At 40.1% G+C, this 27,628-nt stretch overlaps 2 protein-coding genes across 2 annotated transcripts; both read left to right on the top strand.

The window, feature by feature from the left end:
• The first annotated feature begins 368 nt into the window (after positions 1 to 368).
• kdm5ba (lysine demethylase 5Ba) lies at positions 369 to 18,619 on the top strand. Its single transcript, XM_085456415.1, has 27 exons — positions 369 to 1,014; positions 5,016 to 5,093; positions 5,456 to 5,578; positions 6,433 to 6,603; positions 7,826 to 7,951; positions 8,622 to 8,715; positions 8,842 to 8,948; positions 9,061 to 9,219; positions 9,358 to 9,477; positions 10,575 to 10,733; positions 11,063 to 11,244; positions 11,527 to 11,689; positions 11,870 to 11,989; positions 12,169 to 12,363; positions 12,603 to 12,784; positions 13,145 to 13,269; positions 13,370 to 13,520; positions 13,847 to 13,967; positions 14,162 to 14,517; positions 14,961 to 15,099; positions 15,182 to 15,361; positions 15,508 to 15,666; positions 16,137 to 16,556; positions 16,720 to 16,810; positions 16,901 to 17,085; positions 17,173 to 17,436; positions 17,555 to 18,619. The coding sequence occupies exons 1-27, from the start codon at positions 862 to 864 to the stop codon at positions 17,690 to 17,692; spliced, it is 4,461 nt and encodes a 1,486-aa protein (XP_085312541.1). The 5' UTR covers positions 369 to 861; the 3' UTR covers positions 17,693 to 18,619.
• A 2,296-nt stretch (positions 18,620 to 20,915) lies between these two features.
• nelfcd (negative elongation factor complex member C/D) lies at positions 20,916 to 27,564 on the top strand. Its single transcript, XM_085456413.1, has 15 exons — positions 20,916 to 21,130; positions 22,651 to 22,763; positions 22,848 to 22,957; positions 23,058 to 23,167; positions 23,256 to 23,363; positions 24,243 to 24,395; positions 24,535 to 24,665; positions 24,786 to 24,951; positions 25,042 to 25,176; positions 25,259 to 25,398; positions 26,150 to 26,264; positions 26,350 to 26,445; positions 26,550 to 26,690; positions 26,976 to 27,105; positions 27,221 to 27,564. The coding sequence occupies exons 1-15, from the start codon at positions 21,074 to 21,076 to the stop codon at positions 27,253 to 27,255; spliced, it is 1,740 nt and encodes a 579-aa protein (XP_085312539.1). The 5' UTR covers positions 20,916 to 21,073; the 3' UTR covers positions 27,256 to 27,564.
• Positions 27,565 to 27,628: the final 64 nt, after the last annotated feature.

Below are 27,628 nucleotides of genomic sequence, written 5' to 3'. Positions count from 1 at the left end.
TTAAAGCAATTGTAGCACACCCAACAAGCTATCGATAGCATAAAAATAATATATCGTATAATTATTATTGTTATTATAAATTTGGCGTCAAACAAATGAAAATGTTTATTTTAAAAACACAAACGGCTGAACTATCAACATATGACTCCTCTCTGCCAATCAACGAGCTTCTCTAGACCATTTAAAAACAAAGTGCCGGTCAGCGCGCAAAGATCTTCAAGGTGAGTTCGATTAGTAAGCACCGGGTAATGTCTGCTAGTCTTTCGCCTTAGCCGGGCGGAGTGAGGCTTCTATCTTTATTTGAGAAGGGGAGAACAGGAGCATTGTCTCACCACAGGGTGAGATAACCAAACGCACCAAACAAGGGAGCAATCATCTGTGAGGAAACCACTGAGCCAATAAGCTATATAGTCCTAAACTGTTCGCTACTAAAGTATTAACTACAGTGTATTTTTAAAAACGCTGTGAAAACTGAAATAAAGTTAATCCATCTTACCACAGATTTGCAGCCATGTAAGTCCTTTGTGTTACGAAAGCACACCTTAAATTGGTGTAATAAAATGTCAGTTTAGACACAGTCCGTTTTTTACTTCTATCTCGGTAGCAAAAGTGCATGTTTGCGCACGAAAACGGCGCAAAAATGACGTTAGCCTAAATAATTCGTGGGTGTCTATTTGTCGAAGCGGACGTGTACTTCCCCTCGCTGTCAGAGCTCGTCTCCAACTAGATAATTCGTCTTTGAGTTCAATGAGTGGAGAGTGGACATGAACTGAAAGACTGGACATCAAAGCAAGCACAGACGGCTTGGAACCCCCCTTTTTTTAAAAATATTTCAGCTGGAGTCATAACGAAGATGCAACGATGACTCAGCCGCAGGTGAATGAGTTCATTCCTCCTCCCGAGTGCCCTGTTTTTGAGCCCAGCTGGGAGGAATTTGCCGACCCTTTTGCGTACATCAACAAAATACGACCAATTGCAGAGAAAACTGGTATCTGCAAGATCCGACCACCGCCGGTGAGTAATTCTTTTATTTTTTACAATTATTCGTGGTGTTTGCACGGTGTGCTGGCCTCTGCCGCTGTGGCTAATTTAGAAGGCAAAGTTGTGTTTTTAAGACAGGTTTCAACATGGCGGATTGCGCCTGCGAGTAAGAATAGTGAGCTAGCCCGAGCTGGACTGTGTTGTGTTTGTAACGGCAATGGGAAGCTCTCAGACACATGCCATTCAAGAGGAAACCTGTGTCCTGGTCGGGCTTAGTCGTAAAAACAAACCAGCCTGGATTCATGATAGAGGGTCGCCCAACTTAAAGAGCGCTATAAAAAAATAATTCAAACGCAAAAGTTTGCCTGTACGCAAAATATGATGCAAATTGTTTACGTTAGCGCAGAATGAAGTGCTTCCTGGAGTCTGCGCACGGAAATGGCTCGCCTAGACTTGACCTACTAATAATTTAACAACCATTTCTGCGCACTTGGTTAAATGTAAAGTCCAAGTATCTGAGCAGGATTTGACGGATTTAGACAGGGTGAATTAACCTGACTAGCATCAGTCGGGGCCCGTTTAAAGCCGCAGTTTTCTGACATCTCACGCTGGCTAACGTACGTGCTCGGTGGCCAACTGTTTATGGAGAAAAGGGTCGTAGAAACACGGCACTCAGTGGGGGGACACTGTTTCTCTCTTTCATCGTAGTTTTATCAACTTTATCCACTCAAATTACGGTTATTCTCGACTGCTACTAGCGTTAGTTTATTAACCAGATAGTTTTATACTTGCTGGCTAATCTTTATTTCGCTATTATGGAAGCAAATCCAGGGCTATTTTTTAATAATAATTCTAATTGGACGATTAGCCTGGCGTAATCTACACCTCTCTAACGTCTCAGGGGTCAAATATCAAAGTCTGTAAGGAAATACTGACAATAAAATGGCTTTCCCCCCCCTTAAATATCTTAGAGCTAACATAATGCAAAAATAATGTCCCATTGACCTTATTTCTGAGACATGTGACAGTAGTGGGCATATATTTTATTCAAGGGTGTGTCCATGCGTTAAAAGGGTAGATTGAACTGATTTTTTTTCTTTCTTTTTTTTTTTTTTTTTAAATATGCCTGACGTAATTTTTTCCAGGTATTCTCTATGTCAACTTAAAAAGATAAAATATATATTTATTTTTTGCAAGGTCCTTGACATGGGTGGAAATGTTTTAACATGTGTGCATGCGTCTAAAGCAGAAATCAGGAAGCATGAAAAAAAAAAAGCTTATTTTGCACACTTTAACCCGTTGGGTATGAGTACAAGGGATTGAATTGTCATCAAAAGCGGATGGGTGGGGTGACTGCTTTCAGTGTTTGCTGGGTAAATGGCTGAAATGCACAGCTCATGTAAACAAAAGAAGCCAGTGGGATAAATGTGAGCAAAGATTAGCTGCTGATAGTAGTTGGATTGATATTCGAGATCTATTTGTGCTGTCTAAACTATGATTTACATTTCACAATTATAAGTCAGCACCAGCAGTTTATTCTGGAATGTTTTGATCAAAATGTGGCTCAGGCAGACCAATAAATAATCTTAAATCCTTGAAGTGATGGAAACTGGGCTCTTGAGCTGGGTTTTCTACCAGGACAAATTTATAAGTTTGTAATTTTAATGTGGTTTTTTTTTTTTTTTTTTTTTTTTTTTTTAAACTGTTATTAATGTCTATTTGTGAAGAGAGAGATCCTGGAGTTTTATTTTTTGTCTGCAAATTGTGTGTGCAAATGGTGTATACAATCCAGAGATTATAGATTGGCTCTTATTTGAGAGCCCTGTTTCTTTGTTTCATTATTCTCTTTTAACCCTTTCCCATGTACAAACGGTTCAGACAATGTTTGAAAAAGGAAGTAAACACTGCACCACAACCTGTTTTCGATCAGTGATTTTTATTTGGTGCACGGTATACAGGTAGAGTTTCCTTCAGGGTTTTACATGGATCACATTTTGACTATAGAGGTTAGCGCACATGCAGATGATTTTCGGGGACATTGCCAGGCCTGTTTGTGGTTAATTTCTCACAATTGTATTTGTCATTTTGGATTGAGATTGGAGGGCCTGAGTCATGTAGAGACCAGAATTTGTGCTTGCAGTCTTAACTACCATGGTCAGACTTGTGGAGGATGGTCAGTAAAACAGAGCACATTTCTATTTGTTTTCAAAAATGATTGTTTTGCTTTGGTCCCACAACATTTGTTAGACTAATCCAACAATAAGGTGGTGTTAATGCAGCTGTTGTTATCTCTTCTCTGGCCTTCATTTCAGCATTTCACTCATTGTCCAGGCCCAGTAAATCTTGACTGTGACATTTTAAAGAGCCTCTGGTAACGCTGCACACAGTAGGCAGTCAGCCTTAACAGTAAATGTTTGTGTTCATTTTTAAGAAATGTTGCAATAGTTGAAGATTGAAACACATCAGGAGCGTTAGACTAATTTGCAGGTCTCATTATCAGCCTGTATATGTAAATTTGCCACATTTCCTTCTCATTACAGTACTGTTTCAGTTGGTTTGGCATGTAAATGTAGTCGTCTTAAAAGAGAAAACGGACCTGTTTTGTTTTTTGTTTTTTTAAGTAAAAATGGCTCCCCTTTTTGTATACTTATCACAGGTTAGGATGTTATCACAAATGACTAAAAGTTACAAAATCATAATCTATTGATATTGGATCCTACAGTGCAAACATTGCTGTTTACAGCATCTGTTCATCTATTTTCCATCAGTATTAATAATATTTAGACGATTCAAAAAATGCTAACAATGCCATTGAAACATTAAAGAAAATGTAACCTGCATGTTTTGTTTAGTTTTGAATAACAATGATAATTTTCTACCCGAATGCTTCATGTTCTGACTCTAAGAATCCCACAGACTGAACATTTTGGCCTTTTTGACTCCAGAATAGACAAAACAGTACATTGGAAGACGTCACTTTAGGCACAGAAAGTTTAATGGATACATGTTCACAATGTGGAAACTCTATCGACTAAACATTAGTCAATAATAAAAGGCACAATGCAACAACAAATAACTGAGAGAAGCTGTGGCTGCAGATTTATTGGGAGGTTTCTGTATAGTTGTTTTTATGAGTGCTTGTTATGCTATAGAAGAACAAATGTGAAACCTGAAAAGCTTATCTCCACAATAAACTTTTTTTTTCTTTTTTTTTGTTTGTTTACTGTTCTTTGTTCTTAGGAAACAGTTGAGACTGTCCTTTAACTGTATGACAGCATTTACCATTATCGGTTTGATAATATGTGAGAATAACACAGTTATAATAACACTGTTTTGTATCACACATTGAACTGTACAAAATTGAGATCATTTTCCTGAATCTTGAACTTGCACTTACAACTAGTCGTACAGGAAGTTGTGCAGTATAGCATGGTTAGTGTTTTAGTTTGTAAGACAGTTGTTTTGCTCAGTTGCTTCGCATGCGGTTAGACATCGAAGTGAAGTTTGTGTTTTTAAGTGAAAGTGGGGACAGGTTCTGTTAAATAATAGCTAATTAGCAGAAATAAAGAGAACCTATGTTTGACAAATTTACTACCTTTTTGTCATATTTACACTCATTATATTTAATAGCATTAAAATGTTGACTTTTCTGAAACAATGGCTTACTGTTTCTCATTATGCAATTGTCTTTGCCTCATTCTTATGTGCCAAGCTGCAGTACTCGCATCTTATTTTCAGGTATTGAAATTGAAGTATTTACATGGAGCTCAGATGGGTATAAAGCCTGAAAGACTAAAGCCTAATTAATTTGGTAACATCAGCTTTTTCCTCTATGTTGGTTCATTTGAGTGTAATGATGATGATTACTGCAAGTAGACTTGGAATCTTGCTGTATATGATGATACCGCTGAAACTGAAAAATGTGCAAACAAAAGCATGTTTCAGTGAGTCTAATCGTCACAGCTTTAGTCTAATCTTGCTTAAAATGGTCTGTCTTTTTATTTTGTTTTTTGTTTTTCCTTTACTCATTTCAGGATTGGCAGCCACCGTTTGCTTGTGATGTCGACAGACTTAAATTCACACCGCGAATACAACGGCTCAATGAGCTTGAGGTACATTTGTCATCTTTATATATTTACAAAATCCAGTTTTGCTCATCTCTTGTATTCAGGTATTGCCTCACTCGCTGTGCTTTTGTTCATTGTCCTTCAAAAAAAAAAAAATGGCAGCATCGTCAAAATATCTGATTCACTATCATGTCATGGTGAGCCGTGAAAAGACTGCAGACATATTTCCCTCTTTTAAAAAATGTTAATACTAGTAGGAGAGAATCAAAAAGATAGTAACTCAGTCATTTTATTTCTTTATTTTTTGTACTCTTCTTTTTGGAGCACTTAGTACTTCTCAGGTTATTTTCTTACAACTCCAATGCTTATTGTTTGAGGAGCTAAACAATTTTTCTTTTTTCCTTAAGGCTCAGACCAGAGTTAAACTCAACTTCCTGGATCAAATAGCAAAATTCTGGGAGCTACAAGGATGCAAACTGAAAATTCCACAAGTGGAAAGAAAGATTCTGGATCTGTACCAACTGAATAAGGTGTGAAAATCCCCACTAGTGCTACAGTTATGAATCTAAGAGGGTGATCATGAATACGTTACAACTGAATTACAATTGATTTTTATGACTTGTGAATCAGCAGATGGGTGACAAATTAAAGGAAAAACCTGAACATTTAAGTACTACAGTGAGGAGCTGTGAGGCTAAGTATAAGAGGAGGGGGGGATCATTTAGCTCAGTGGCCTCAAACTAGGGTTTGTGAGCCACAGATTGGGTAATTACATTAACACGTTATGGTACCTGGCATGTAGTGGCACGTAAATGCATCATCTGCAGTTGAGCTAATTAGCACAATGGAAAAATATTTAAGTCAGTTCACATTACTAAGTAATACAAAAGCCAAACCAGCTAAAATTAGAAAGTATGACAACATTTACCTCGATCTTGGCTTTATCGAGAATGGCAATGGAAGACCAAAATGTGTTGTTTGTCTTCGAGTGTTAGTAAATGAAGCCAGCCAACCTAAAGCGGCATCTCATCACAAAGCACCCAGAGTTTTATCAGCATGAGGATTTTAAAGGGGTTCTTAAAATTTTTTTACATCCCTATAAGGGTGCTTAGTTAATCTGATTTAACTAAGATTGTTTGGTTTCACTTGTCCTGGTGAAAGTAACACCCTCAATAGTGGCTTAGACTCCAATCTGAGCTGGGAAAAACCTGCACCCCAGCTGGGAGCAGAGACTTGGAAAATGATTTTCCTACTAAGACAATTCATCTCCATTATTTATTTTTTTATTTTTTTTAATTTGTCACTTGTCAGTACAACAACTTTCTACACCAGTGAACTTGCCTTACTTGATATTTAATTTATTATTTCACTTATTTCACGCAAGTTGGTGAACGAAGAGGGTGGTTTTGATGCAGTCTGCAGAGAACGCCGCTGGACTAAGATTTCCGTCAAGATGGGCTTTGCTCCAGGAAAGGCTATTGGCTCCCATCTGCGGGCACACTATGAGCGAATCCTCTACCCATATAACCTTTTCCAGACTGGAGCCAATCTCCCTGTACGTACTCTCACCTGTTTTCTTTTTACAGAGTAACAGTAGGCAGTCTGGTTCACAGCTGGCTGGATGTTTATTGGAAGACTCTGCAATCCATTAGTTTCTTCCAAGATGTACACAGGAGATGAACTCAGGAGCAATGACCGGGGACTGCTTGTTTGCAGGCTAAATGCACATGAAATTATTGGTTGGAGTATAATGACAGAAAAATAATTATTTTAATGGAATAAATGTGGAATATGATGGAAACAACAGCCTGGTCTTAAGCACTTTAGTGTCTTATTGAGTCTTCTCACCCACAGTGATACTGTGCACAGTTATCAAAGAGTAACGGGGGGTTTATTTTGTGATTTTTATTTTTTTATTTTTTTAATTAATTAATTTATTTTGTGCTTCAGAGGTTAGATCAACCAGAAGCCTGTAGTACAAAGCAGGCATGTGAAAGTAACTCCAGGGTTAACCCTGGGTTTTCAAAATTGCAATAGCAGTTCAATTCTTGCTGGAGTACATCTCCATGGTAACTTATACTGCAGACCTAACTGCCTCCTGAGTAAGCTATGTTCTAGTTTAGAGGTCAGCAGGTGTGAAATCTACACTTAGTGACTGATCAAATCTCTGGAAAATGGCGTCACAATTCCCAGAAGATTCCACACGGAATCAGTGTGGATGGTCTAAAGAACAGGGCACCTATTTGTGCTTGTTGACCTTATATAAAATTTGCAAGTAGAGTAATTCTACATGTGAACGATGTCTCTATATTTAATCCTTACACTCATATTGTCAAATACCACTGCAGCTGATGGATTGAAAAGGAAAACTATCATAAGCACATCTAAACATTAATTTAATGGAACAACAATTATATTAACTATCAGACACTCCCACGTCTTAATAATACAGCTGTGATACTAAGAAGGTTGTTAACTTGCAGTGTCAGCATTTTTGCCAGCTTTCCTTCCTGGTTTTAAATAGGCTAAACTTTATTAATGTAGTAGACCTTTTCCAGTCTCACTGGCCAAAGAGCTTTTCGGTGCTTATCCTGTTACAGACATTCGTACCACTTATTTGTAATATACTTTAAGCTTGTTTTATGTGTTAATTCTCCATATTTTTCTAATAGATTTAGCTTTCTTTGTAAAGCCAGCCATTCAGTTTTTAATCTTTTTTTGGGGGGGGGCAGGGGGTTCTGTGTGTTTAATTTGGTGTCATTCACTTCTTCCTACAGGCAGCCACCTTGACCAATGACACTAAAGATAAGGAGTACACCCCTCACGACCTGCCGCAGCGCCAATCTGTCCAGCCCCAGGAGACCTGCAGCATTGCTCGCCGAGCCAAACGAATGAGATCTGAGGTGAGTCTGTCATCTTTGACATTTCCCTCTGAATCATAACTTCTTTGTGTTATGGATTTTACTCTGAAATTCTTAAAACTCTATTTAATTGTTAGGCTTTGATTAACTCATTTTCACCTATAAGGTCAGGTCAATAATTGTTACTGGCTGCTGGCAGTAGAGTTCGTTCTCCAGATTTGTGGTTACTTTAAACAACGATGGCCTCCTTTAACCATCTGATCTCCAGCGAAGCTAATTGATGCCTTTGAAGCAGGCAAAGGCTATAAAAAGGTAGTTTACACTGACTGTAATGGAGGATAAAGGAACTGTGAAAGTTGCAGCAAAACAGCAGGAACCAGAAAACCACATGTCTGCTGGGCATTTAGGCAAAACACAACTCCCTGTTGACTGCAGAAGAACTGCAGGAAGGCTTAGCTGACGCATGAGTAGTGGGCACTGTTCCAGTGTGCAGCATTCTTAATGACTCTGCTGCATGCGTTTTTTTTGGGTTTTTTTTTATTTATTATTAATTTTTTAAAAATAAAGTGTTGTGCATTTGTCTTGACAGGCTTTTGTTTCAGCTCTAAAACAAGATGTTTCTATGTCTTGTCATTATGACAGCATTTTACTAGTTATATTCCCACATTAGTTTTGAAAGTACAGCTGACTCTGTTTCTGACTCTTGCTGCAGAGGGGCTATGTCAAAAGTGAACCCAGAGAAGTTCGTGAGACTCGTCCCAACCTGAGGAGGAGGATGGGAACATTTGTTGCCAAGCCAGAACCTGGTAAGAAAAAATAAACCTGACCTGTACTGATATATTTATAAATAGAAATAATTGGTTTGTGTAATGGGTCTGAGTGTTATTGGGGACTCCTGAAGCCTCCAATCAATCTTCGTCCTTGTCTTTCAGTGAGAATGGCAGTCACTGAGGTGAAAAAGGAGCCCATTGATCACAAGGATACAACTGAATATGAAGAAACTGTATTAGATAAAATTATCAAACCTCCAGTGAATAAAGTAAATGTTTCCCTATGTACTAAATTTATTGGCCAACTACTTTTTGTTACATGATTCAAACATGGATCTATTTTGTACACAGTACATCCTCATAAGTGTTCTGTCTCATCAGGTGGACCACTACATGTGTCTGGTGTGTGGCAGTGGAAGCGCTGAGGACCGCCTGCTATTATGCGACGGCTGCGATGACAGCTATCACATCTTCTGTCTCATCCCTCCGCTCCACGATGTTCCCAGAGGCGACTGGAGATGCCCCAGGTGCCTGGTTGAGGTGAGCTATACCTCCTGCCCCCTCAGGAAGCTCAAGTCACCGTGAACTGGAGTGTAGTCTCCCATCTGACATGTACAATTATAGTATAATCCCAAGTGGCTTGTTTTAACTTCATATACAATCTTTTGGTTTTGACAGGAATGTGGCAAACCAGCTGTTGCATTTGGCTTTGAGCAGGCCAGCAGGAGCTACACCCTCCAAACTTTTGGAGACATGGCTGACTCCTTCAAGTCTGATTATTTCAATATGCCAGTTCATGTGAGTTTTCATCACACATACACTGAGTAGCCTTTAGTCTGTTTTGTTGATACTTGCAGTTCATTTTAGTCAAAAGTAAAGTCTTTAAGTTCCAGTTTCTTGTTTCTGTTTATTGATGTCAGCAGCTTAATAGTTTAGAAATGTAAGCGTGAAGGTTCTCTATATACAACAAAAACGGGCTAAATGGACACTCTCTGAATAATTCCTCTTTTTCAAACCATTCTCTATAAACAGAGGTGGTTTTGTGGGGAAGATTTCAGCACATGAAATCCTCAAACCAGTCAGACTGGCACCTACAACCACACATGTTCAGTGTCATTTAAATCACCTTTCTTCCTCATTTGCAATACTCATTTGTGATAGCTGCTGCCATGTGATTGGCTAATTAGACACCTGCATTAATAAGCAGTTGACCAGACCTATCTAATGAATTGGCCAATGACTTTATGCTATAATAATGTCTTTTAACCAACGATCAACATAAATGAGAATTTCATCATATTTTTCAGCTCAAACATATGAGCACTAATATGAAACACATACTAGATTAAGTTATTACTAAGTACAATTATGATAAGTTGGGGAAGTGGAAGGAATTTATTTAAATTTATTTCACTATTCAGAAATTTTAAACACACACATACAGGCCATGATAGAAATAGAATAACAACAATCAGAAGTGAAAACAAAACAAATTGAGAAATTCTTTAATATGCTCCAGTTTGCTGCTTTTTTTTTTTTTTTTTTTTAACCACGTTGTAAGCAACTTTGAGTATTTCTTACATTTCTTACCAGAAGTGATGTAAATCTAGTTTTCCCACAACTTTATTTATTTATGCTATTGAATGTCCTCCAAATGTGACAGCTTGCACAATCAAAACAGAGGCTGCACTGGCTCTTACTAACTGCTCTGTGCGCAACACCATAACAATGTACAAAATGAAAGTATTCCAGTGCACGAAAGTGCCGTTTTCATCATAAACCAGTTTTTTTTTGGTTTTTTTAAAAAAAACAAGGAAAACGGCACTGGATTCCATTATGATTATAAATGCTTTAATATAAATCCTTCATTTATTTTTTTTCTTAATTCTATTAAGATGGTGCCTACTGAGCTGGTGGAGAAGGAGTTCTGGCGTCTAGTGAGTACCATCGAGGAGGATGTGACTGTGGAGTATGGAGCAGACATCGCCTCCAAGGAGTTTGGGAGTGGTTTTCCCGTGAGAAACGGCCATTTTGAAGTTTCTCCTGAGGATGAGGTACAAATTGTCTGTCATGGGAATGTATTGTGCCTTCTCTCTGTGAAAATGCTTTGTCTCCTTTTGTTTTCTTTAAAGCATTAAATATCAATAAACAATAGAAAAAAATATATAGTTGTCTATATAAGACTAATATTTTTATGTATATTAATGTTTTTAATTTCTCAAAGCATGGTAACTTTTACAGCTGAATTATCACCAAAAGTGGTGTTAGATTTCTGGCAGGCAACAGTAAAAATAAGCGTGACTGATGTTTGCAGTCGCATATTAAAAGTTTTCTGGGCTATATCTGAGTGAGTGGAGTATTTAGACCTGTGTCTTACCCGCAGCATTACCTGACCAGCGGCTGGAACTTGAACAATATGCCAGTCCTCGATGCCTCGGTGCTGACTCACATTACAGCCGACATCTGTGGCATGAAGTTACCCTGGCTGTACGTGGGCATGTGTTTTTCCTCTTTCTGCTGGCACATCGAGGACCACTGGAGCTACTCCATAAACTATCTTCACTGGTACAGTGGACTTTTTAACTCTATTGTGTAACTGTGATGATGATGATTTTTAATTTGGGAGTTTGGATTTTTTTATTTTTTTTTTTAAACTCTAAAAGCAGTTTTGTGTGTGTGTACATTAGAAACGCATCTCATCTGAACTTCAAAATCAAGGAAAAACCAAACGGACAGGAGCGTGTCACTCCATTGTGAAACTTATTTATAATGCATAAAACTGTGTTACATGCGGGGTTACCGTGATTGGGGTTTTTTTGTTACTAAGAGGTTTGTCCACATGTGCAGGGGTGAGCCTAAGACGTGGTATGGGGCTCCTGGTTATGCTGCAGAGCACCTCGAAGCGGTCATGAAGAAACTAGCTCCTGAGCTGTTTGAGTCTCAGCCAGACCTCCTCCATCAGCTGGTCACCATCATGAATCCCAACACGCTGATGAACAACGGCGTCCCGGTAAATAAAAACAGTGAAGACAAATTTGCGCATACATGATTTTCTCACACAATTATGGAAATCAAATTAAAAAGATTTAAATGTCAACATTGTTTAAACTGTTTTACTCATTTGTTTTGAGATTGAATTCATTTTAAAACGACTTCATGGAACATTTCTTTCTTGTATTTTCACCTGTAGATTTATCGCACCAACCAGTGTGCAGGTGAGTTCGTCATCACTTTCCCCAGAGCTTACCACAGTGGATTCAACCAGGGTTTCAACTTTGCTGAAGCGGTCAACTTCTGCACAATGGACTGGGTAAGAAATGTTTTATTATGTATCACATAATACTATACTTAGTTTTCAGTTTGTTTCACTAAGCTTAATCCAGGATTAGACCCTAAACAGAAGCTTGTTGTTACTAATATTACTGTTTTGGCGCCACATGATTGACTCATTCCTCTTGAACACCCCTTGATCTCCATGTTTTCTGATAGATGCCCTTTGGCCGTGGCTGTGTGGCTCACTATCGTCAGCTGAACAGATACTGCGTCTTCTCCCACGATGAGATGGTTTGCAACATGGCCATTAAAGCTGACACGATAGATGTCAACCTGGCCGCCACTCTGCATGAGGATATGGTTATCATGATCCAACAGGAGAAGGAACTACGAGAGAAAATCACTAAAAAGGTGAGGAGCTTCATCCTCAGTATCCAGTGTTTTTAAACATGCACATTACAACCATCAAAAAAGAAGCACAAAATAACAGATTTCATCTATCAGACTGAAATAAGGGAGAACTTAAAATTTTTAAAGATGTTTGTCACAATATAAGTTTCCACTCGAGAGATCTTGTTTTTTAGGTACACATGTCACATTTGGCTCCTCTGTCTCTTGTGCTGCTCTAACGACTGAATCTGTATCCCCAGGGTGTGATGCAGTCTCGACAGGTTGATTATGAGGTGCTCCCAGACGAGGCGCGGCAGTGTTTCAAGTGTCTGACCACCTGTTACCTGTCTGGCATCACCTGTGCCTGCAGTCCTGACAAGATGGTTTGCCTGTACCACACCCAGAACCTCTGCTCTTGTCCTCCTATCAACCTCACACTTCAGTAAGTAATTAATCAGAGGAACACTGCATACTCATTTTCATATTCATTTCTCTTCTCATGTACTGTCACAGCTGTGTGGCCTACTTTAAATGTTACGTGAGGTAAAAGTTGGAGCAAATTTTCCCTGAAAGCAAAAACATAAAAAATTAAGCACTGTTTCACAAAAAAAGTAACTTATACTTTCACCAACTACTAGTCAACCTACAAATATTAAGCTGTGCAAGGCCAGCCTGCCTTTTTTATAAAGACAAGGTTTGGAGCTTGCAATGTTTGGCAGAGGCGATTATGACTTTCTGCTGAAAACTGACATGGCAGTTATCAGTTTATTCACCAAGTTTTGTTTTTCTTTTTTTCGTCCAGTTACAAGTTTACACTGGATGAGTTGTACCCATTGATGGCATCTGTGAAGCTGCGTGCCAATTCATATAAAGACTGGGTGTCTAATGTCCAGGACATTGTGGAAAACAAAGGAACCAAGAAAAAAGGTGCCACCACAGTGATGCACTTTCTGTAATCTCAGCGAGTTACTCAAATGTTAACGTGTAGTTTGGACTCTTCTAACGAACTCTTGTTTTTCCTGGTTAGGGTTGGAGGATCTTCACATCCTGGTAGAGCAAGCGGAAACAAAGGCGTTTCCTCAAAGCAGCCTCCTGGATCAGCTGCGTACAATTGCCTCAGAGGCCGATAAAGTTTCTGTGACGGCACAGCAGCTTCTCAACGGGAAGAGGCAGACGAGGTACTGAAATCTGATTTGAAATGTTCCACGCTGCTTGTGGCTCCATCTTTAGTTCTGTGAAACGGCCATGTTGATTCAGTTTCATATAAGGTCACACAAGATATTACACAATTATGTCATGTTCTTGTTATTTTCTGGAACAACCCGTTTTGTGGGACAGATTTCCAATTTGTGCTAGTGTGAGCTTACTCACATTTATGCAAATTGCTGTTGTTGAGCTTATCTGCTCGGCCGTTTTCTTTATTTTTTTTCTTCTTTTTTTTTCTTTTTTTTTTGCCAGTCAAAGTGCTAAGTGGTGTGTAAATCAGTTTTAATCTGTGTTTCAGGTACCGCTCTGGGGGAGGCAAGTCCCAAAGCCAGAATGAGTTAACTGTGGAGGAGCTGAGGTCATTTGTCAAACAACTGGACAGCCTGCCATGTAACATCCGACAGGCTCCTTTACTGAAGGTTTGTTTATTTAAAAAGTAAATACAATTTTTAATTGTATAAATTTAATTATTCCAAGCTATTAGTCTCTTGAGAAAATTGCTTCAACTTCAGTCCTTATGTGTCCAAGGTTTGGCAGTATCTCTAGACTTTAGATTTGTAAGGTGTGGCCGAGGTAATATTGCAACGTCATACCTGTTGGATGTGATCTACAGGATCTTTTGACTCGGGTGGATGACTTCCAGCAGCGCAGTGAATGCCTCCTTTCTGATGAGTCACCCAGCGCGCTGGAGCTGCAGGACCTGCTGGATGTGAGTCTGGGCCTGGACGTGGAACTGCCGCAGCTACCCCTTCTCAGAGAGAGACTGGAGCAGGCTCGATGGTTGGAGACCGTTCAGCAAGCCAGCAGTCGGCCGGACAGCTTGTGTCTGGACACGATGAGGAGGCTGATAGACCAGGGTGTGGGCCTGGCCCCTCACAGCTCTGTGGAGAGGGCCATGGCTCGTCTGCAGGAGTTGCTGACAGTGTCAGAGCAGTGGGAGGAGCGAGTGCTCAGTCTCCTGGAGGCCAGGTGAGATATGACGGTTCACATCTTCTTTCATGCTCACATCATGATGACAGAAGGCAGAAATGAAGAAAATCCAAGGTTATTACAACTAATGAACTCTATGAAAATGCAGTAAAATTCACATTTTGTGTTGTGTGAAAGTGTAAAACCAGCTGAAAACTTCAGACGGAGTGAAATGTGCCACATCTGTAGAGCTGGGTCGTGGTGGATAAAAGTGGATTATGGTGCTGTGACAGGCAGGCGAACATTTTTCTTGTAAAACAAAGGGGGGCCTAGCAAAAAAAGTTTGGGAACCACTGGCTTAACCCATTAATAGATAAACATAAACCAAATACTACAAATGAGCTTATGGTCTTTCATTTTTAGAAATGTCTATTTTATTTCTTTATCACTTGTATAAAACCTAAACATCTACACTGTTTTCTAACCCTGACGCCTCTTCACAGGCCATATCAGGGCATAGAAACCCTTGTAGCTGCTCTGCAGGAAGTAGAAAACATCCCTGCTTATCTGCCCAACTGTCTGCAGCTGAAGGATGTCGTCACCAAGGCCAAAAAATGGCTCCATGAAGCTGAAACACTGCAGGTAAAAATCATACTTTATGCTTTCAGCACTTTAGTTTGAGTAATGGGTGAAACTGAATTATTAATCTTGTCTGTGCTTACAGCTTGGGGGACGTATTCCTGTGCTCGACATTCTCTCTGAGCTGGTTCTCAGAGCAGAGGGCATCCCAGTGAAGCTCGACCCGCTCAGTCGACTGGAGGCCCTTGTCAGTGATGTCAAGAGCTGGAAGGAGACGGCCGCAAAGACATTCCTATTGAAAAACTCCCCTTTCTCACTTCTAGAGGTAAATGCGTATGCAAATGTGGCTGACCAATTTAATCATTATGCATCAGTATGAAAATTTAGTGCCAGATATCACAAAACTACAAGTGTGGCAAATTACCTGAACTTGAAAAGCGCCTCTAATAGAATTTGTCATCATGTTTTCAGGTCCTCTGCCCAAGGTGTGACATCGGATCTGCACATCAGAAGTCAAAATCTAAAAAAGTGAAAGAAGCTCCACAGATCATTAAAAAGACTTTAACAAAACTGGACTCTTTGTGTGATGTAGAGAGAGCTCTCTCTGAGAGTAAGGACTCTGCCTCTGCTGTAAGTATGGCTGCATCAAATTTTCTTTTTCTCTGGTAACTTTTTCAGTATAGTTAGGACTAAAAACCAGCTCTTGTATAGTTTCCTTTACTCCAGAATCCTTCTTTGTTAAGAAGTGCTGTTTTTTGTTTTTGGTTTTTTTTGTATTCTTTTTAACTTATAAACAGATAAAAACTCTGTCAGTAAATATTGTCTATGAATGCCATTTCAACCATTTAACCTAGTATTAGAAGCAGTGACTCTGACTCTATCTTGGTCACCTTTAGTAGGTTAACCTAGCATTAAACGAGGTTTAGTAGGCACAAATCTGTGTAACGATGAGTGGAGGGTTCCTCAGAAAATGAATGGGGGGGGAAAAATATGATTTCCTTTATTAGAAGTCTCATCAGGGAAAGTTCATATATTAATAGAGACATTGGCATTAGGCTTCAGATTAGTTTTTAATTTCATCTAATTTTCTCTCCTCACAGATGACCACTCTCGCCGAGGTCCGACAGAGGGAGATGGAGATCTTACTGTCTTTGAGGTCTTCAAACGAGTCAAAGCTCCTTCCTGCTGAAAGCTGTTGTGCACTTAGTGTTTGTGTTTGCCAAAAGGCTCCCTCAGGAGCCATGATGCAGTGCGAGCTCTGTCGAGACATTTTCCACTGCGGGTGTGTTACAACAACCGCAGAACTTGAGTACGGTCAGGCCTGGCTGTGCCCGCTGTGCCAGCGGTCGAGAAAACCACCTCTGGACAAAGTCCTGCCCCTGCTGGCCTCCCTTCAGAGGATTCGGGTCCGCCTGCCAGAGGGCGACGCTCTGCGGTTCCTCATCGAGAGGACTGTGAGATGGCAGCACAGAGTCCAGCAAGCCTGCGCAGATGGAGTACTTGAGAACGTGTCAAAGATGGTCAGTGTCTTTTATTTTGTAAACATTGTTGTTGATTTAAGTTAAGCGTTTGTGGTCTGAATTATTGTGATTCACCATCAGGAGTCCCGTTTTCTAGACACCATCATGGAAACACTAGACACTGAGCATTTACAGTCACTGATGGCGTTTTTAATTGTTTCAGGTGAGAGTTGGACCTAGAGTCTCTTCACATTTGCCTCAGGAAAAAAATGGGTCAGCTTTTTATACAGAGCACAAGTCTGTTCCGCTCCACGGTAAGTGTCAAAGCTTTTTCATTTAAGCACTCTGTGCAGTTTCACTTTTCAGAGCAACTCTGATGCTCATTTTGTTTTAATTTTTCACAGGACTTAGTCCTGAGCTGGAGGAGCTGATGGTGGAGGGATTCCTGCTGCAGGTCACTCTGCCTGAGACGGAGCAGCTGTACAGATATCTACTCTACAAACTGGTCCCCCTGCCCTCACAGAGCCCTCCCTGTGGGAACAGCACAGAACAGGACCAGAAGTCTCCAAAAGGGAGCCCTCAACACAAGGTAACAGCTCCTACTAAGTGTCACACCAAATGCATTATGCCATAATGCTCTTGTTTATTAAGTCCACTTTCCGTATGTTGTGCTTAGAATGGCGTGTCGAGCCTGAAAAAGGAGGCCGTGAACAGTCAGAGCAAGCGGACCAAGCGACGTAAGGACAGCTCCGATTCTCAGCACAGCGAGAAGGCCAAGAAGTGTCGCAAGAAAAAGCCCAAGAGAAGCAAAGAAAGGACCGAAGAATCGAAGAGAAACGGTTCGCCCACGCACACGTCATCTGACCCTGCTCTTTCAGATTCAGAAGAGGACTACTCGCTGTGTGCTGCACCGTGGTGCAGAGAGCCAGAGGGTGATGAGGTGAGTTTCATTAGTCTGCTGCATTTACGCCAACTTATGTAAATACTTATGTGCCTGTATAGCTGAAGTTTAAGTGTACAAAGTGAAAATTTATTGTATCTCGTCTTGTCATTTTTAGGTAAACTGGGTCCAGTGTGACGGCAACTGCAATCAATGGTTTCACCAGATCTGCGTCGGCCTGTCTGCTGAGCGTGCGGAGAAGGAGGATTATGTTTGCATAAGCTGCACACAGCCAGAATACAGCAGAGCAGAATAAAGACCAAAAAGTCATGTTGAAGGATGAGCAGATTTACTGCAGATGCTGCAGCACTTAAGTGCACACCTGAACTCTGTGTGTCCTGCGGCTTCTCCCCTTTACCTTCTGGCTTGCCCTCAGTGAACATGGTGCTACTTCTTTTTCCCCAGAGTTACTAAAGACTTCTGTCACTGTTTTGTTTTGTTTGTCACATGGCTGGATTTTCAGCCAGTCAACTAATCCTTTCTGAAACTTTCCAAGACTCGATGCAGATGTGGTAACGTGTTTCAAGAACCAACAGCGCAGGGATTTTTCAACCAAAAAATGTCAGTTTGGCATTTTAGAACAGTTTGTTTTTCTTTTACATGCATCTGAACAATGTGAAACTTATCTTTTTTTTCTTGTAGATTAAATATTATTTATCTAAGCAATAGCTGAACAGATTAATTGAAGGTTCAGTTTTCACCTGAGCTATATTTGTGCGTAGAAAAACTTTGATAAAATGCCTTCCTAAAGCAAAAACCCTGAAGAATTCACTTTATGACCCTATGATACACAGTTCACTTCAAATTTGTGTACACGTCAAAACCGAAATGGATCAACGATCCTTTCACAAACCACTGACTTTGATATAAAGTCAGGTTTTCCTTCTGTGATGTCTGCAGAGGAAAGTAAAAGTCCTGGATCCCATATTCCTGCTGTTGGGTGAGACTCAATTAAAGCCACAAAGTAAGAATGAACTGTCCGACATCAAAGGAATGTACATGTTGTTTTTTGGGTGGATTTTCCCTTTATGGCTGAGGCTGATATATGTGTTGGACTTAGATTTAACACAGACTGTGTGATTTATTTTGCCACGGGTATATGACCTTTTTCCTGCTCCTTTGGGTAAATAATATAATTCATATGTTGCAGTTTGCATTATAAAATAAAACGTTTGTTCCTGTACGGCTGGACTCCTCAGTACTCGGCGTTGAATACCATGAAAGTTAGTTTGTGGATTTTCAGCTGTTTTTTGTTTGTTTTTTAAAGTGTGTGTGTGTGTGTGTGTGTGTGTGTTCAGTGATCCTCAAGTCGACAGGAAATTAACACAGGTCACAGGTAAACTGATCGCTTCAGAAACAGAGTCACTTCAACCTGTTGGGGAGACTTCAGAATTTATTTCGTCTCCTTTGCTTAATAACTGTGAGCTTGTAGCATACTTCATTCAATAGAAAACACAAACTTGAGTGGGGGGGGGGGCATTTATTTGTGATTGTTTAACAGACACAGGTATTCATTGCCACTAATATAATTCCTCACATGTAAATTCAATTAACTGCAGAAAGAGCTCAGCATACACACACTATCACAGGCTCCAGTGTCTGCTGGCAAGCCAAAAATGAAATTCACTTGTTCTTTCTCAAGCACAACTTTTGACATACTATTCTTTTAAAACCCAATAAAGGGTTGTTTAGTTGGCTATCCTGTTTATTTGAACCGTTCGTAATTTAAAAGTCTATACTGTACTCTGTGGCTCATATGTTTAGATACACTAACTTTGTAAAAATTTATATATAGCCCTAATTTGTGGTCAACGCTAACGTACAGGGAACAGTATGCCACAAGATACAGGTAAGAAGGCTGCTGACCAAAGAGGAGAGGAGTTGTGCATGAGTCCGATGGCTGAGCCAACAGGTATACATCACGGGTGGTCTTACTGAACATTATGTGGATGGAGTCTCCACCAGATTTATTAATTCTATTGAATGAATTATAATAATAAAAAGAGTGATCTATGCACGTTTTCAGCAGAGTCTGAACCAATCTTTCAGAATTAAAAACAAAGTACTAATTTCTGCAATGTAGTATATGACCAATAGAGGGCGTCAAAGTAAAGGCATAAATTACATCGTCCATTTCCCAACTCTCTGTGAATGGTACTCATGGCCTTTCATCAGTGGGCCTTGATCAGTGGTTGTTGATCAATGGTCATGAGAATTTGCATAGTTAGGATGAAGGAACTGACCTCACAAGGATGTTAAACTCGTTTTTTTTTTAGTTTTTTTTTTTTTTTATCAAGGGCCACATACAGCCCACTTTGATCTTAAACCGGCCAGACCACTGAAACCCTCCTTTCTATTGTTGTAAAGACGATTACCTGCACATTTAACCCCTGAAATAGTTTAATATAAGAAAAAGAAGTACTATTCTGACAGTATATCCTACATTTTCCACATGATATAGAAATTCTGCTGGAGGAAATGAAAGAAATCTTTCAGTGCTACACTTTGGGCTTAAATTTTAAGAAATGTGTAAAATTACAGAAGAAATTCTGGTAACTCAGCCCAGACAGTCTGTGTTCTTCTCTAAAGTAGACAAGGCAGGACGTGGATACTCTCAGTTTTGACAGACTCACTTAGTGCACACTTAAAATAGTTTAGGCCTCTGTAATGCATGCATGCAAATCTAAAGAAACTATTTTCACATCCTGTAAAGCTTTACCATCTGCACCTTCTGTAACATATTTTCACTAATCTAAGAGATCATTTTTGTTGGTCTAATGCTATTTTACTCGACAGTCCTGCTGTCGGTTATAATGTGCACAATGTAATATGTGGACTTTTAGTGCCTTCAGAAATGCCTTAAACAGTTGTGCTAATTATATGAACTACTTAGTTTATATTAGTAAGAAGTAAATAGTAAACATTCCTCTGGTTTTTACAAAGGTCTACCTGAAGATAAATTGGTCACATGCAGTACTATGCAAATATTTTAATCACTCCTCATTTCTTTATATTTTGTTTACAAGAAGCCAGAGTTTCTATTGTTTTATTTCTTTTAAGTGCTCTTGAGCAATACTTCGCAAAGCTTTCTGAATGTCTTCTTTTTACCTGACCATTTTCAAAGGAATGGGTTTTTTTTTGTTTGTTAAACCACTTAACCCTGAACCATGCACTTCAAGAAGGCTGCAGAACTATTCCTAAAGACTACTTAAAAAATTATGAGAAAGCTTGCCTAAGACATCTGAGATTCCAGTGATTGTACCAAATAGTGGCTTTCGAGTTCATTAGCATTGCAAAAACTCAGTTTTTCCCTTATATGTTGTTATTTCCATTTATGTTTTTAAAGTTTAAATAAATCACTGCACCCTTTTCCAGTTTTCCTTGCAAAAGTTTACCATTTTAAGTACTAAACAAAGGAAACTCCAATCGGTTTGAGCCTGAAAGTCTAAACTCAGGGAGAAATCCCACGAATGGGGCGTGGCCTACAGCCTCGCCATTTTCCTCCTGTGTTGTTGTTAGCTTGCTGGCTAAGCTGACTGTCAGCCCGGTTTCTGCAGTTAAACGAGTCAGTGCATGATTTAAATACAACAGGTGTGTTATTGCAGCGGTTACCAACGTCCCTGCTTTCCCCGTGACCATGGACGAGGAATATTACAGCGGTTCCGGAGACTGGGAAGGCACGGAGGGTAGCATGGTGAGATCGCGACTTGTTGCTGTTTTGCTCTCGGTTAGCTAGCCAGCATTAGCATCGCTGGAGTCACAGCAGCTGATGATTAATTGTCAGACCCTCGTTATCTTTAATAGAAGAGCTGATGTGCTGAGACAAGTGCTTCCGGTACTCTAAAGATGCATTGTATAGTCTAAACTCTGGCTTTGTTAGCCAGCTGCAGGCTAACTAACGACACAGCTGCTTCATGTTCATGTTACAAACTGGTGATCAACTCGCTATAGGTTCAAGTTTGTTTTATTTCTGACTAAAATATCTGATAAAATAAATTGATAAAACATATTTTATCTCTGATTTGGAACAACAGAAAACAGAATCGACTGTTTTGATAGTGTTCACACAGTCGTGGTTACAAAGGAGAAATCGCACCTGTGTCAATTCTAAGGTTTTGTAAATCAGGACATGATAAAAATTGACCCACTTTGGGCCAAGCTTTAGCTGTTGGACCATTTGACTCTAGAACACTTTGGTATACCGAGGAGCTCATAGTTGACTCAATGTTTACAAGACGCTCAGGTCCTGTGGCTGCAAAACGAGTCCAAATCATCAGCCCTCCACCACGAACTTTAACCTTTAACATGATAACTGAAGTCTGTAGAGTCTGAGATGTAGTTCTTGGGTTTTTGCAGTTTTTCTGAGCATGGCATGCTCTGACTTTGAGGTGAATTTGATGGGATGGGTTCTCTGGGGAACAGAGACACCTGAATGCTCCAGAGCAGCAAACTGCCAGTTAGGGCTGCCACGATTGGTCGACTAGTCACGATTACGTCAACTATCAAGATCGTCGACGACTGATTTAATAGTCGATGCTTGTTTGAAGCTTTGTAAGATCCCAAAAGACGCAAGAATAAGTAGTAGAATTTAAGAGTGTAATAACGGACTGAAATAGAAGATGGTAGCACTGCATGTACAAGGATGCCAGCTGCCATTAAACCCTGAAGAAGAAGAAGAAGCTGTGTGTGTAATCAACATCGTGAGTGAAGTATTGTGATAACGCATCGTGCAGTGTCTGGTGATTGTCACTTCTAGGAACGGATGGTTTTTATTATGTCCTCATATATAAACTATGACTGTAGAAGTTAAGTTTGCCTTCAATATGGCACCTTGTTCCGTTTTTAGTGTGCATGTTTTTCAAACAGTAGTAAATCAGGATAAGGTGATAGTCACATAGACCTGTATTCAACTAGAAGAGACAAGAAAATAAGCTCAAATTGTTAGAGCTGTGTGTTTTAAGCGAAACTTCTGCTTAGTTACTGAACTGAAGCACAAACCTGATGTCTACATATCCGTGTCTTTTAACTTGGATGATTATTAGGAAACCTGCTCAGAGTCTAATAATAACATCTTGTATAGCACCTGTCGATTCTCCTCTACCTTGTAGCTACACCATAATATGTCACTATATGCAAATGAGAACCAGAGTATTACTTATTATTCCCAAGATAGATGAATCACTTTAGAAGCATCTGCATCACTGTGTATTTCAGGAGGATGGTTACGGTGAAGGAGAAAATGATGGGAAAATCCAGGAAGCTTGCCTGGAGAAATTCTCCAGCAGGGATTACATCATGGAGCCTGCTATCTTCAGCACCCTCAAAACGTAAGTGTCTGCACTCTCATGTAAATGTAATATAAGTTTTGTTAAAAAGACATTTATTGATTAACAACCATGTTGTTTCTGCAGGTATTTTCAAGCAGGTGGCTCTCCAGAACATGTCATCCAGCTTCTCTCTGAAAATTACTCTGCCGTGGCTCAGACTGTTAATCTGCTGGCTGAGTGGCTCATCCAGATGGGTACCTGTCAGACTACTCGTCTTACTGTTGTTGTGTCAGAAAGCTATTTTTAGTTTGTCTTACTGATGGCTTTTCATTAATGTGTAATGTAATTATTCAGGTGTGGAGCCTGCACAGGTCCAAGAACGAGTAGAAAATCACCTCAAGAGTCTTCTGATAAAACACTTTGACCCCCAGAAAGCTGATTCCATCTTCACCGTTGAGGGAGAGGTGAGATCTCTAAACACCCGGGGTAATTACATATATGACAAATGAAAGTGGTGAGAAACCTTGAGAAACCAGTCTCCTGCCCTTTTAGACTCCTGCTTGGCTTGAGCAGATGATAGCGCACACAACGTGGAGAGATCTCTTCTATAAGCTGGCGGAGGCTCACCCAGATTGCCTGATGCTCAACTTCACTGTAAAGGTATAGTAGTAGCTGTGGAAACAGTAAGAGCAGCAGGTGCTGAAGATTAGGACATGAACACAAACTAACCAATAGAAAGAGTCAAGTTAAAGATTTTAACTTTAAATTTGTTTCTGATGTTCTGTCATTGTGGTTTACACTCATTGGACACATTATTAGGGACACTTTGCTTGGAGCAGAACTGCCTTAATTCTTCATGCTGGGAAAATTCCTCAGATTTTGGTCCACATTGATCCTGTGCAACGTTCAAAGTCACTTATATCAACTTTCTTTCTCATTCTGATGCTCGTTTAATCTTCAGCAGGTTGCCTTGATCATGTCTACACACACTGATCTGCCATGTGACTGATATGATTTGTATGACCGATTTAAGAATCAGATATTCAGAGACATTTGCATCTAATTTTTTTCAGACACATGAAACACAGACAGATTTATCTGTGTTTTATTTTTTATGTGTAGTTTTTTTTATTTATTTGTATATGCTCTGTCCAACTCTTCTTAGATCAGTTAGATTTTGTTTTAGTGAGATCCCATGTAAGTATTGGCAGCAGGGAAGTTGCAGAGGGCCCTCTGGTGGACAAACTATGCAACAGTTAATGCCAATACCAATAGATCAGCAGAAAAGGTAATGTAGGCCTGCCAGTAAATCAGTCTGGCTCTGCATGGGTTTGACTCATTAGTTATTTTTGTTAATGTGCAGCTAAACAGGTGCACATAAAAACATGGTCAGTAAGTGTATTGTTGTAATTGTAATTCACACGATTATGAAAATTCACCTTAATAGAATCATTTTTCTTATTTTTTTGATACATTTTTGCAGCTTGATGACTTGGACTGTCACTGCTTCTTTTCAGTATTGTGTTTGTGTTTGTTTAGCTCATTTCAGATGCAGGTTACCAGGGCGAGATCACCAGCGTGTCCACAGCCTGCCAACAGCTGGAAGTTTTCTCTCGGGTGTTGAGAACATCTTTGGCCACGCTGCTAGACGGAGGAGAAGAAAACCTGGAGAAGAACCTGCCCGAATTTGCTGTGAGGATTACTTTGCGTGTCTGTTCTGTCAACCATCAAAGATCTGTAAAATATGTATCTTTTTGTCTCTATGTGCCACTTTTTTAAAAGTGCTGTAAGTAATGGTCTCTGATGAGCTGCGCCCGACTCTTTCCAACAGAAAATGGTGTGTCACGGCGAGCACACCTACCTCTTTGCCCAGGCAATGATGTCCATCCTTGCTCAGGAGGAACAGGGAGGTTCAGCTGTCCGCAGGATCGGCCAGGAGGTGCAAAAGTCTGCACATGAGAGGTAACGTTGTCAACGGATGTGGTCAAAGTGATCAAGCGAATGTGATTAACTGTGAGATTAGAGTTTTGTGGATGAGCTTGAGTAATAAAAACGATGCAATAAAGGTGGTTTATATTGCAGAGGTCACGATGCCAGTCAGATAACCCTTGCGCTTGGTACAGCGGCAGCCTACCCTCGAGCCTGCCAGGCTCTCGGCGCCATGTTGTCCAAAGGAGCCCTGAATCCTGCTGATATAACAGTTCTGTTCAAGATGTTTAGCAGCATGGACCCTCCTCCTGTCGAACTGGTGAGTTCAGAACATTCTTCCTGCTGTTTATGTCCAGTGTTTACTAACTAAAGCACTCTGAATTTAAGCACTTGTCTGTCTTGTCTTTAGATCAGAGTGCCAGCCTTTCTCGACCTGTTTATGCAGTCGCTTTTCAAGCCTGGATCGAAGATCAACCAAGACCATAAACACAAATACATCCACATTTTAGCCTATGCTGCCAGTGTGGTGGAGACCTGGAAAAAGGTACAAAAAACAATGATGCTGTGTGCATTGTTAATTTAAATCATATAATAATGAAAATATGCTTATTTTATCCCAATTCCAGAACAAGCGAGTGAACATTAATAAAGATGAGCTGAAGTCAACCTCTAAGGCTATTGAGACCGTGCACAACCTGTGCTGCAATGAGAACAAAGGAGCCACAGAGCTGATTGCTGAGCTCGGCACTTTGTACCAGTGCATCAGGTGAGTGTTTGACAAGAGCTTTCAAATATGAAATATTGGTTAGTTGGTTTCATCGTATCTAATGCGACTCTTCTATCATCTAACACACTAATCTTAACCCCATCATGCAGTGAATCTTTGTAAAGGAGTGTAAGGGTTATTGAGACATGTTGCAATGGTTGTTAAGCACCGTTTACCAGGAAAAGATGCACTTTTAATCAGTGAAAATGAACAAGGTTATTTATTAGAATACAGCTCTTTCAGTGCTCACTGCACCATCGTAGTTACTTTCACCTCTGTTTTTCTTTCTGAAGCAACAAATCTAGTGATGTTACCAGACTGTGCAGTTAATTTTGATATTTTCATAGGCACTGAAAACAGTTCAATATTTTGAAGCAGAACCCGTACAGTCGGATTTGTGTGTCATAATGTTTTCATTGTTGTAGAGTAAGGTCTGTAGTAAGAGTAGGAAGTATATTGTGTTAAAGAAGAAACAAAGGGGAAACTTGAAGCAACAGCATTTTTAATATGTTGATCTTCAGTTAATCATTCAAAGCCTGAATACAGCCCAGCTCGAGCTGATGGGCTTCCAAGATTTACCAGAAGAAATGTGCAAATGAAAAATCTATTTACATGTATGATTATTTAGTTTTATACCATTAGACTCTATTGTGTGTATATACGGTACAGAAGGGTTCAAATATTGGTACTTAAAGTAAAACCGGAGTTTGAGAGCCAGACTTCCACACTGACTGACTGTCTGTGTGTTCAGGTTTCCAGTGGTTGCTATGGGAGTTCTGAAGTGGGTGGACTGGACGGTGTCCGAGCCGCGGTACTTCCAGCTGCAAACAGACCACACCCCCGTCCATTTAGCTTTACTGGATGAGGTGCGACACTGCTGCAAGATGAAAGATTAAATTGTGTTTAATTTGCGGAGCTTAAAGTTCAAACATTAAAATTTTCTCTGCACAGATCTGTACATGTCACCAGCTGCTGCACCCGCAGGTCCTCCAGCTGCTCATCAAGCTCTTTGAGACCGAGCACTCTCAGCTGGACGTCATGGAGCAGGTGGGCGTTGTGTGCCTCGCATGCTTTTAATTCCAGCTTGTTAACAGACGCCTGTGTGTTGTAGCTCTGAGCTGACAGCGTGTTTGTTTTATTTCCCCCTCCAGTTGGAGTTGAAGAAGACTCTGCTGGACCGAATGGTTCACCTGCTGAGTCGTGGCTACGTGCTGCCCGTCGTCAGCTACATCCGCAAATGTCTGGAGAAACTCAACACAGATATCTCCCTCATTAGATATTTTGTCACTGAGGTAACAGCTGCTTATGGAAATCTGGTTTATGTGTGCACTCTTTCCTGTCAGGTCTGTTCTCCTGTTGTTTGTTCAATTTCAGCTTTGCACAGATTAATGTTCACCGTTTCCATTCCTGTTATTGGATAGTGACGTCTTTACCCGAGTAGTTGGTATATTTGATCTAGAATCTTCATAAAACACCTGAAGTTGATGCTCTATAATTGGTAAATGTGGAAATAAGACACTGTTTCAGTACATCAGACCTTTGTGAACAGAGCTCAGTGTGAGATATTTCTCTTAAAGGTGCTGGATGTGATCGCTCCTCCCTATACGTCGGACTTTGTTCAACTCTTCTTGCCGATCCTTGAGAACGACAGCATCGCAGGAACGATCCGCACAGATGGAGAACACGACGCTGTTGCTGAGTTTATCGGTAAGTGGCGAGAAAGGAAAGTTTATAGAAAGTCTATTATTCCTTTAATAAATAAAAGGAAGTCTTTGGGCTCTCATCCGTCTGAAGCACTAACGTGTGGGTGATTGTTTTTCAGCCCACTGCAAGTCAAACTTCATCATGATCAACTGATGTGGAATTGACACCCAAAAAGGGAGACGTAAAGGAGGTGGAAGATCTGTTATCTGATAAGCAGGTGCTTGTGGCTGAAGCACATAGCTTGGAGGTGGATTTTTCATTTTGGCAAAGTGAAGTGGAAATTAGTTTCTGTTAAGGAAACATGAAAGCAGATGTGACTGTCGCTGAGCTGGCTGAGTGGTGTGAAAGTAATGACCCAGATTTATCTGACGATGCAGCTGAACGTTGCTTTTTTTACCTGTATATTTGATTTTCTATATTTTATGTTGGTCTGAGCTCTTTTAAAATAAACTTTAAAATGTTGCTTGTTTCTGTTTTTGTTTTTCATACAGTCTCAGACTGCGTAAATATAATCAGCTCCCTCTCG

The sequence above is a fragment of the Copadichromis virginalis genome, linkage group LG5 (genome assembly GCF_057382275.1).
Source record: "Copadichromis virginalis isolate Kocher_CV1m ecotype Utaka linkage group LG5, C_Virginalis_male_GT1.1, whole genome shotgun sequence".
NCBI lineage: Eukaryota > Metazoa > Chordata > Actinopteri > Cichliformes > Cichlidae > Copadichromis > Copadichromis virginalis.
The sequence above is the reverse complement of the archived record's forward strand: the minus strand, read 5'-3'. Positions and strand labels throughout refer to the sequence as shown.